Source organism: Anneissia japonica, unplaced genomic scaffold, assembly GCF_011630105.1.
Source record: "Anneissia japonica isolate Jap-2015-1 unplaced genomic scaffold, ASM1163010v1 scaffold287869_len1821871_cov162, whole genome shotgun sequence".
In the NCBI taxonomy this organism is placed as follows: Eukaryota; Metazoa; Echinodermata; class Crinoidea; order Comatulida; family Comatulidae; genus Anneissia; species Anneissia japonica.
In genome coordinates this window covers 1,107,108-1,119,153 of record NW_022741034.1, presented here as the reverse complement: position 1 = coordinate 1,119,153, position 12,046 = coordinate 1,107,108, and the positions used below count along the sequence as shown (strand labels likewise).

The 12,046-nt window shown below is 34.5% G+C and overlaps 1 protein-coding gene across 2 annotated transcripts in view; it reads right to left on the bottom strand.

Annotated features, from left to right (window-relative positions):
* Positions 1 to 2,895: 2,895 nt before the first annotated feature.
* The window catches only part of LOC117118504 (E3 ubiquitin-protein ligase TRIM71-like), a 17,132-nt gene continuing 7,981 nt past the window's right edge, over positions 2,896 to 12,046 (bottom strand). Inside the window, exons 3-8 of one of the 2 annotated variants that reach the window (XM_033263112.1) lie at positions 11,449 to 11,540; positions 9,259 to 10,608; positions 5,931 to 6,069; positions 4,693 to 4,856; positions 3,798 to 4,079; positions 2,896 to 3,621 (exon numbers count right to left, since the gene is read on the bottom strand). In XM_033263112.1, coding sequence (XP_033119003.1) covers positions 3,538 to 3,621; positions 3,798 to 4,079; positions 4,693 to 4,856; positions 5,931 to 6,069; positions 9,259 to 10,608 — 2,019 coding nt within the window. In that variant the 5' untranslated portion in view covers positions 11,449 to 11,540 and the 3' untranslated portion in view covers positions 2,896 to 3,537. Of the gene's footprint in view, positions 3,622 to 3,797; positions 4,080 to 4,692; positions 4,857 to 5,930; positions 6,070 to 9,258; positions 10,609 to 11,448; positions 11,765 to 12,046 lie in introns of those variants that run through there. The other variant, XM_033263110.1, reaches the window with a different exon arrangement.

Sequence of the window (12,046 nt, the reverse complement as noted above, 5' to 3'; positions counted from 1 at the left end):
TCGCTGTCAAGGCGAGTGTCATAACCACTAGACCACGGAGGCTTCATGGTTGAACAGATTCAAATACCACCAGATACACTCTATTACACAATAGGTACGGCTAGAAACAAATAGGTGCATATAACATTCTTTGATGATTATATTACCTTTCTTTGATGATTTATATATGATTTAACAGTGTTAACGGCTACCTTGATTTCATTATCTTTATAGCTGGACCTCTAATGCATGCGTTCTGTTTGTGGCCAAGTTGATTATGTACGGCATCGTACAGGACGGCCATGTTTACAGTTTTTCATGTGATGATTTTGTTCGCCACAAAAGTAATACGCTGCCAGTTGTTTGTTTGTTCTTGGCGTTCCTGATTTCATATGTCGGTTGTAGATTCTGCGTTCCCTAGGGATTGTACTTTCCTGATGGTTTGAATATTTGTTTCGTATAATTGGGTGAATTCGATCACTGTTTTTTAGGAGTTTCTTAGTGCCATAGTTGCTGAGGTGAAGTCCGCTCATATTAAAGGATCCTTAGTCACAATCATTATTGCTTAGTTTAAATGTATCATCATTGTTGATTATTTGACAGTTATTATTTGTCGCTACTTCTTTTATGCTCATATTAAGTTTTTCTACATTCAGTTGGTAACCAGCGTTATCAGTTCTTGGGCACACTGTTGAGAGAATAACCTTTGTATTTGGTGCCTTTGTTTTCACTTCCTGGACCATTGCTTCGTACTCGTTGCTCGCTTCATCTACGATTACGTCATTGGTGGAACAATTGTTTGTACCTACATGTACAATAATAGTCGAGAAGTTTTCTGGACCCTGTTTAACAATGGACTCTCTTATATCTTTAATCATTCCACCACGGATGCAGGATACGCTTGTATTATTGAGCCCTCTTTCATTTATGTTTTTGATGATAGAATCACCAACGAGAAGGGTGCTGTTTGCCATTAATTCTGTGTCACTTTCTGTAACGTCTAGATGTGTTTCATTCTCTTGTTCCGTGTCCTCTGGATATATATTGTATAGAGAAGATAGGCTACATTATTTTTAAAGTTAAATACCTGCTATCTCAGGTTTTACTAATAATGTATTTTATTTTTTTGCTCTTAATGTAGAAAAAACTCCATTGTCAAAAAAATTGACAAGGCTAGCTGTACATACCTCCTGCTTTCCTGCTCAGTTTACAGAAGGCAATATTTTTATTAAATTTTTGAAACATATTTTGGTATTTTTGTAGATTTTGTAGTTTTTTTAATGTACTGTATTTATCTGTTCTTTTATCACGACTTTACTAGTTAAGGCCAGTATTTTGGCATCAACTAGGTAGTCATCAATTCCAACATTACTTACCTCTGCACAGGCATCAGTATTCGTACAAAATACAGAATCAGTGTCTGATTTTTTTTTTTTTTTTTTTTTTTCACATGTGTTCCATTTTGTTTCATATCTATATAACTTATATATTTATAGCTTCTTTGTTTTGTTACTTGGTAGTTTTTGGCATGATTATAATTGAAAAAAAACTTCTATGATAAGTATTTCAGTGGCAGATTCTGGGATGTCCAGTCAGACCACCCTCCCTAAATTGTTCAGAATTGTGGAGAATAAAGAAAATTATATTCCAATTTAAGTCTTTGTGTGCCATTCCCTGCTAACTAGAGGTGCCATAATCATAAATTTTCTTACCTCAGCCCCAACCATGGTGAAGCTGAGGTCGTCTACACTCCATCACTGAAATTCCCTCCCTGTGCTCTATTTCAAATTCCTGGATCCGCCACTGTATTTTGAAAATATGTTGTGGAATTAAAATGTTAATTGCATTCCTTAAAATCAATTAGATACGACTTAATAAAGGCTGTAAATTCCACAGGTTCTGGGGGCTTCACCCCTTCGACCCCACCGGGGACCTTGCTTGGCCCCCAGTCAAGGCTAAGCCCTATGGCTAAAGACATCATTCATATTTTGCAATTCGTCCTCCCCAATTTCAACCACAGATCGACACCCTTGCCCATATATGGGCATATCGCACAAATTTGTCACCTAAAATTTGATAGTGTGATAGAGCTTTAGAGAAGAATACATGAATCCTTTTTTAAAATGAATCATCAGGCCTCTATAAATATTTTATGAAGCAATATACCTATTTTTTTTTTTCTCCACAGCTTTCTTGCCTACAGTTTCAACAAGCAATGTTTATAAAACATATAATGTATTTTTACGGGGTGTTAGATATAATTTCATTTTTAACGCATGCAAAATTGTCAATTAGTCACATTATATCCTAATATAATGTGTCAAAATCATGACTTGTCACTGTTTGCTTTTCCTGTTTTTACTAAAATGAAACCAAAATATATATGTGAACAGTCAAACTGTACTTACAGCAGCGACTTAGCTATAGTTTAACCTTACAGGTTTTTTTATTTGGCCGCTGGCAAGCTTGGGCCCCTTGGGATTCCGACCCACAAGCAACACCTGCTTTGGAATTGACAAATATGAAAACAAGTTGATCCAACCGGCTGTCTGTGAAGACACCTTTAACATCTGAGCCAGTTGGTATTGGAATCCGATTGGAAGTAACTGATTTTTACTATTTTTCATAAAATGAATAATGTTGAAAGAAATGAAACATGAATACACACAGGTGCGCTAATTGGTCAAAAATAAAATAAAATTTTATTTGAAATCATCAATATTTGCAGGTGGCGGGTTCGCTAAACAAGATATAAAAAAAAGTCTTGCCTTAATAGCCAAAAAAATGAAATACATTGTTAGTTAACTTGACAAAGCAGATAACTGTTGCTATTGTTTCCTGAATATGCTCTGTCTCTTATACACATCTAGATGTGTATAAGAGACATGGTGAGGTGCAAGGGGTCAGTATCTGTATTCCACCAATGTTTTTTATGTTCATTTTCTCCTCCGTCTAAATGTTATTGGCAAAACAATTTGCTAAATAAGAAAACAAAATTTATTTTTATTTTTATTACTTCCTCCTCCAATGATCTTTAAAAAAGTAAGTGCGGTAAACAAGGAATAAAAAAAGTCTCGCCTAATGAAGAAAAAAATCGAACAAGGTTGCACACAGGCCTACCTGCTTCCCTGCACAGTTTACAGAAGGCAATATCTTCCTTTTTTCCCCTTTTTTTATAGTTTTTTTTAATAGATATTTTAGTTTTTGTTTTATGTATTCATTTGTTCTTCTATCGACGACTTTACTTTACCAGTATTTTGGCATCACATAGTACTGTAGTTCCAACATTATTTATCTCTTAGACAGACATCATTATTCATACAAAATATAGAATCAGTGTCAGTTTTCTATTTTATATATTTATTTTTTGTGTGTCCCATTTTCTTTCTTATCTACAACATATTTATGTTTTTTGTGTTGTTACCATTTTATTTTAATTTTTTTTTACATATCTGATTTTTTTTTCACATATCTGATTTTTTTCCCCGTATATTAAAAAGGAGGGTCGAATAGTGAGCGAAACGTATATTTGTTATTCTTGCTAACCCACTGGCTGAGTTACTGCACACTAGCGGCCACAGTAGATTTATTACCAGACTTCTTAGCTTTGTAATCCTTCAACACAATCGCAGCCTCGTCAATCTAAAAAAAAAAAGGAAAGCATTTAAGTCATTTAAACAACAAACACATCTATGGGCGCTTTGTATTCTGCCAAATTTCAAACCAAACACCGGTTACAAATTCACCAACACAGAACACAGTAAAAGTCACGATAGCTCTATTCATTTTTGATGTACAAAACTAAATCACATAATTACCATTGCGCTCAATGAGTCTCGGGATTCCAACATGTGAAGCAAATCAATGTTGTCTAATTCCAACAACATTCCAGTGATTTTACCGGCTAGCTCTTCGTGGCTAAGCTCAATGATTCTGTATAAACGCTCACCAATCATCCGCTTCCGCTCCTTGGGGGTGGCCTGTGCCAGGTTGGATATGGTCAGTGGCTCATGACCAGGAACTTGTTGGTGCATTGGTTGTGGCTTGGACTCCCAGCCTTGAGGTCTCCACCCAGGAGTATAACGGGGCGACATCTGATTCTGCAAGAGTTATTAAGTAATTACATACTAACGGTGGAGAAGTCATGCACATACTAACGGTGGCGAAGTCAGGTTCAAACACAACCATGTGCTGATTACAGCTGCAACATTATGGAATTCCCCCATAGGGCCTAAGTGTGTGTTCCATATGTGCTTGATCCAGTGACCAGGGGTAATAATGAAAGCACATAGAGGTCTCTACAATATGCGCTACATAAGTCGACAATTATTGCAATTATAACTTCAAAAGCCTGTTGTAGAACATGCCGATTAAAATGACAAAATACCATGTATCACTGTGGATCATTACATTATTTTTTCCATCACTAACAAACAATATTTATAAGGTAAATTGAAATTTCAGACCTTTGAATTGAACATTAAATTTGTAAATTTTTGTTTTGGAAGAGAATACAAAACGTTCTACAAATCTTAATTAGATTTTCTTACCGTTATTTTCTTTGAGTTTTCTAGTCTTGTGATTGATGTACAGTATATGCAATTTATAAGAAAAACTGGTGCATGATGGTAATTTTTTTTAATAGTTTATAAAAGAATGGTTCATTAAACATTTTACAATTCAGGTAAACTTGTTATTGTCTGTATGCCTTACCACAGTCATTCCAGCAGACTGACTAACAACACTCTGATTGCCAGCATTAGCATAATTCACGTGGTGTTGTAGAGATACAGGTGGTATAGGTTGGAAGGGTTGTACAGGTGAAGGAATTGTTCCTTGTGCGGGAGGTATAAAGCTAGCATGCTGATGCCCGATCACTTTGATTAGAAAAGAAAATTCACAATTAGTACAGGGATGCATTTGGCCTATAATACTTTTTAAAAAAAAAACCTCATTGGTGAGGTAAAATTTCACATGAGGTTTTTCTTCACAACGTTAAACAGTTTGTCTCCTATACTCTACCCTCACATTTTATCTCTTACAGAATGAGGTATTAGTTAGTACAGAGTTATGCGATGTCGATAACGTCCAAATACTTGATGTCATTTTTGTACCGTAAAAAAGATAGGACCTCCAGGTGATCTGCCAGCTAGCCTAGGCCGTAAGCCAGCTAACCATGAGGTAGGTCTACGATTTTATGGCAATGACGATCTACTGTACTCGAACGAATAAGCGCCCCGTATGAATAAGAGCTATTCTCGAATAAGTGCCCTTCAAATGGTGAAAATGTTCTTAAGCGCCAGCTTGAATACCGTAAGTGCCCCTGCTAATTTGAATAAGCGCCCCCTCGATGTTTATTCATTTTTTAAAACAACATTTTCTTTTTCTTAGCGAGCCTATAATCCAATCAATCCTGGGACTGTGGTTGGCGTGATTTGAGCTGTGGAGTGGATTCACCCTTATATTCTTAATGTCAATTTCTAAATGAAGATATTTTCTCCTGGACAGATGAGAGGTTCCTGGGTAGTATCTTTCCACCTTTAGCATGTTTTCATTTGAGTTTACAAGAAAGCCCTGCAATGATCCTGCTAATCTCAATCGGCAGATGGCCATTAAGCTTATACACCACAACCACCACCACAACTAATTTATCAAAATAATCTGTCTTAGATTTTCTTCATTTTTTTACGTCTGTATATGCACTTTTGTTTTGTGTTTATCTTGTCATTCTGTTCAACAAAAATATTCTCTTTGATTACAATCCATGTTTAAATTATAAATACACTGTATAGAAAAATAACTTTATACATTTAAATGAGGATTTGACAATGAACATGTTTTAAGTAAATAAATTACATGGAAATGGGCGTACTGTAAGTAACAAGAGAGAATAATAATAATACTGTATATTATTAAAATTAAGCAAATTAAAAACATGAAATATAACAAACGTGGTCTTTGCTGGTAAGCACTGGTCCACCTTGGGTTTGTGATTTGGGTTGGGTAGATGGGTCTTTGTTGTGGTGGCATGGCTTGAGTAAAGTTCCCAAACCCTGGGTTGAACACCTGGTTTATCTGTTCCGTATTGCCCTAAAATAAAAGAAGTGGGTAAATCATCAAAAATTTTACACTGTATTTGTACAAAATGGGTTTGATCTACAAAAACAATCTTTATTAGTAACATGCATTAATTTATATGCAACATTTTTGTCAGAATTCTTTTACACTTTTGATATTAAAAAGCTAACAGGTTTACTGTATCATCCATTATCAAAGGATATTATGTACTGTGAGAATATATTATTAGTAGAAATTTTATATTATGCTACTTTTTTTAGTGAATAAACAGCATCTTGAGAAGTTTTAATATGAATATTTAATTATACCAGAGCAAAATTTAAAATGATACAATTAAAGTCTTACAGGAAAGTACTATCGAAAAACAGGGAGCGTCACAACATACAATTTTTAAAATCATTTGTCTTATGTGCTGATCATCCGTTACAGGCGAATGTATACTACTGCAATAAAGCTGCTAATACTACATGTTATGTTAGTAGGAAATATGAATGAATGCAATTTTAAATACAGGAAATAAGATTTTGATGAAATATAAAGACTCATAAAATGGTATTACAATATTTGGAAGATTAGCCTTGCATTTCGTTCCATTTCTAAGCTAATGCAGTATCAAAAGTATAATTCCAACCACAAGAGACGTTTCATACGGCCCGACATACAAAAATGGCCCAAAAAGCTTATCAAACTTGAGTAATATATCAATGTACCATTAAGATTACGATCAATGGAAACTGAAAAAATATTGATCTGAATCTTTATTCCAGTCTGTCCCGGTCCCTGGCTGGGTCACGTCATGCGATCGCGAAACACTGTGTTGGTTGTTTTTCTATTAAAAACTATAGTCAAATTTTGGTAAAAAATATTGTCATGTTTTAAGTAATAATACATGGACACGTACCTACAGTAAACCTACCTTTAGTCAAATAAAGTGTAAATGTTATGTTTACTTTGCAGTATGCTGTTCAGATTTTTTTTCAGTTCGTTTTAAACAGATTCAAGTTGGTCAAAAAAAATTAAAAAGCAAACAACAGTTTCTTTAAAATAAATAAATGGTTGTCCCTTGTTGTCTTTTGGAGACCACTTTTATCTTCGGTCTTCATTTAGAGGTTTCAGGTTCGGTTACCCTCCAATTATGCTGCTTGGAGACCACTTCAAGTCTGTGGTCTCTATTTAGAGGTTTCTAATTTGAGACCAAACCCCGAGACCACCGCAAATTCAGATACACAGAGTGGTCTCAAATTGGAGGGTGGACTGTTACAATCACACATTTATGTCTACTCAGAGGCGTAGCTAGGTGTGAAAGAGCCCCAGTGCAAGATTAATTACTGGGCCCTTTGATGTTATAGAGGGATTCCCTAAAGTTCTCAGAAAGAAAATTGCTTCCTTTACACACCCCCCAAAGGCCTGGTTAGTAATAAATAATCAGATTTGTAAAATATTTTAAGAATGGCAAATTTGCTCTCAGCAGGTGTTGCAAACTAATAGGAAAATTGATAACATGCGTAAAATTTAACAATTGAATTGGCGGAGCAGGGAATTGGAAATAGAGGGGCAGGGAGAGATTTTTACAGGTGAAGAATGGTACACCAACTCTACATGGTTGGGGCTGAAGGAAGTAAAAATTGTTTAAAGGCACTTCTAGATGGCTGGAAATGGCACTCTCGGACTTATATTATAATAAATATAATTTCATTTTTCCCCCATTTTTTTTATAGTTAAAAAAAATAGGGAGTCTGGCCGGCTGGAACCACCTTGAATACACCACTTAATTGAAATCAACACAGTAATCAAAATTACTGCTCAAAAAAACCAAATATTGTGGATGGACCTGCTGGCCTTTTTCTTCAAAATTAAGTTGAAAATTATTTTTTTATTATATTTAAGTCTATTTATGAATGGGCAAATAATATCCTGGGCCTAGTGCTTTGCACTACTCGACTATAGCTAAGCCACTGTGTCTTTCTCAAATTTACTGTATAGTCGGAGGCAGCTGGCGTATCTAGAAGTCTCAAAATGGGGGTGCTGATGGGGATGCGAAGGTGAAGTGGGGGATTAGATGATAAGTTTAGGGGTGATAATTCGCAAAATGAGGTGATTTTTAACTACTTGACTGTGATTTATTTTGGGAGTGGGAGGATGCAAGTAATTTTTGGAGGGCTGTGTGCTCCCCCTCACACCCCCTAGATACGCCACTGCTTGCAGTACACAGTAACGTTGGAGATGATGTTTTCAAAGGTTGAAGCAGGCAGACTTGTCATTGAGCCCATGGCCAATCATTTCACCGACAGACATTTGGCCGAGAGGCTATACACCATTCGCCGACACCACATTTATCTCAATGCCAGTTTGCCGATACGACGTTTCGCAGACAGCCAATTTGCCAGCAGACAATTCGCCGGCAGACAATTCGCCGACATTTTTTTTTTAACATGTTAATAGATGGATGTGTCACAAGTGATATATTTAGTTGTTTATTTTTATTCTGTTATTCAATTGTAAAAATCTTTCTCTGGGTTTAATGCTAAGTCACTATTTAAAAAACAAAAATTTGCATCGAAATATTTGAAATTCTACACTGTGCTTCATTAAGGCATGCTTTTGTCAGTATACTGTACATGTCGCTAATATTTATGTTTTTATTTGTGTACTACTCCACCTAGAGACTTCATTGCCTAAAATCAGAACAAAACCAAAACCTATTCAGACATGCGCATATAGGTACCAAGTACCAAGAGACAGACTTAAATTAAAGGTCATAGTTTCAAAAACCACATTAGAAAATGACCCAAAATATACACAACTATTAAGATATAGTACCACCCCTTCTTCAAGTAACATCACCAATTTTGCAAAACTCTGAAGAGAGGCAGTAGAGCTTCTTGATACTTGTAGAAGTAAAGGTCTGCTATTAAGCATGCATTTTAATTTTATTTAGTACTTAAAAATGTTTCTGAGCAGTTACATAAAAAAGCTGTAGTTTCCTTACTTACTGCCAAGCCCTTTGGATATATTATATTTTTAGCATTCCTATAACCAAAAGAACAGACTTCTTGAAATTTATGATTACAAATAAAAACACATTTTCCTTACAATTCATTGTACAATGTGGGACTTTCAGCCATTTGATACATTCTATGAATGCATGTTCCTTGTAATCTGAATTGTTACCAATGGTATTACAAGTTTCAACAATTTTACCTTAAACTTCACTGGTGATCCTCTGCCATGTGCCTTTCCAACAGTAATCTTTGTTTCCCAATCACCTTCTGTAGACGTATTACATCTACCTGTTATTTTGTACTCTCCATTTCCCTGATATTCTACATTAGTCGCTGATTTTTTACCTGATGAGTTAATTAGAATTACTGGTAATTGACAATCATCACTCCCTGTTGGACTTAAAACTTTCACTACAAATGGTTGTTCTTTTGTACCAGTAATTTCTTCATCATCTTTAGCTGCCTGGCATGTGCTATCAACAGTTGTGATGATACCAATGCCCTCTGCAACCATCAAGTCATCCAGTTGTGTAGTTGGAATGAAATTTGGTGTATTTTTTTGGTTTTTAAATGGTTGATCAAAATCTTTTCCTAGGACCTTGTCTCTGACAGCATTAATAGTTGTGCTATGTAATTGAAGAGTTTCTGTTTCTTCAGGTTTGTTCATAATTGTATTGACTGAGGTTATTACATCAATTATTTGAGTCATTTTGGAATCAATATCTTGAACTTTACTATCAGTGTCTTCTTTTTTCTCTTTGTACATCTCTACAAGGTGTGACATTAATTCTTTTCTTTTCTCTGTAACTGTTTTAATAAGTTTCTTTTCCTGAATTTCGATGGCTGTTCTGCATAATTTCAGTTGTAAATCAAACTCTGAGCTATCTTTAATTACAAATTCTAGTTTTTCTGATAATTTATTTTCAATTTCATGTGCTAACTTGACAATTTCAGTGGCATTGTTGTTAAACTCACTTATAGCAGTTGACATTGGAATCACTTTGTGTTGTTTTTGATAACAATGAAGAAAATGTTGACATGCTTTGTTGCAAGTGGAGCAGAAAAACTTGAGTGCGGTGTAGCAAACTTCGGATCTGGTATGTTCATCTGAACTGCCGTCTTGTTCCTTTTTGTCTAGGATGTAAAGTGAATGGTTCCTCAATGCAGGTATTATCTGGTGTTGTTTGATACATAGACCTTCACATAGATATAGTTGACATGTCTGGCAGTGGTATACAGGTTGATTAATATCACAGCAAGAACATTTAGTTGGTTTTTGATCCTCAGTTTTTGTAACATACTCTAGTAGTTGACTTATCGTTGTATTTGAAGCAAGGTCTTTTAAATCATCTTTTGTTAGGTCATGTTCTTGTGCACATGTGGGGCATTTCATCTTTCCATGAGTTTCTCCCCATTTCTGGATACACTGTAGACAATAGGTGTGCATGCATTTCAGTGTCTTTGGTTGGTGAAACCTGTTGAGGCAGATGGCACACTCAACATCCATTTTATCTATAAACTGCAGTGGTTTGGATAGAGACCGAGACATCTGTAGGGAAAAAACATAGATAGTTAATATTGCTTTCCTTTTAAAATATGTATGAATATTAATAGTTAGTATTGCTTTCTTTTATACATAGCCTGTATAATAGTATTTTCTAAAATAATGGATCAATAGTCTTTTAATTGTTACTGTACCCTTGTTAAGTTCTCAAGAATTTACAGTGCTTTTAATCAAAAATCATTTGTTTTCCCTAATGGTTAAAATGTTCTTATGGAGGTCCTAATGTCGCACAAGTGTATTAATTGATTTTGTTTTTAAAATTACAGTATATCTGGTTAGACATTGGTACAGTGATGTGATAAATTGAATTAAACAGTATCATTTGGTATTTAAGAGCATTATGTGAAATACAATTTTTTTTAAATCCGAAAATAATCAAGGCAGTCTGCTTAGTTACTCCAAACCATTAGCAAAAAAAAACAAAACAAACAAACAAAACAAAACAAAAAAAAATGATGTGAGGTTGATGTTTACAAGGGTAGCCCATAAAAGTCATTTTAGACCAACTGATTTCTAACAGGATTCTTTACTTACACAAATTGTTCAAAATCTTTTGAGAAAGACCACTAATATTTTTAATGTTAACAGTGAAAATATGGATAGATTTAAAAGTTAAATAATTACACATCAATTTTTTAAATCTTAAAAGGAGAACCTAAGAACATTATTTTAATCTTTAATCGAACCTTACAAAGATTATCGATTTAAAATAATCAATATAAAAAAAATAAACAAATTAAGATTGTCTGAACAATACAATTAATTATGGAAATTTTACATTTCGTGATGTTCAGTACCTATACTTCTATAATGTCAAGTTCTTACCTTGATTTAAATTTTCACACTTCTGACTATTTAATAGCTGTTGATACTAGCAGGATGACTGGTTGGGTGTTTTCTGGAATTACAGAAGGTAGCTGTGAATTAAGTTATTATTGAAATGTTGATTAAATTGTGTCAAGATGTATGGTAGGCTTACAAAGTCTAAAGCAAGACACACAATATGTAATGGTTTTTTTGTTTGTTTTTTTTTCTTATCACAGATAACATCTGTAATGTGTGCATAAATTGAATTCTGAGGCAAAATTAAAATACAAATAATGAAAATCTAGCTGCTACTGACACTGAATTGGTTCTTTTTTATTTTAGTTAAGTTTCTGTATATTTTTTTATGTTTGTTTTTGTTCTACTTTTTTTTGTTCATCCACTAGTGAGATCAGTGCTGCGTCACTGAAAGTGTTATCACCTTAAAGGCAGAATAAATAAATAAATAATGATATGAAATCATCAAGTAACAAGTGAATATAAGATTTTTGAAATTACAATATTACAGACATTCCGACCCCCAAACGTCCAAAAGCGGGACACATTGACCCTGAAAGTGGGACTTTTTGTTCAAAAGCGGGACAAAACGGATTGACAT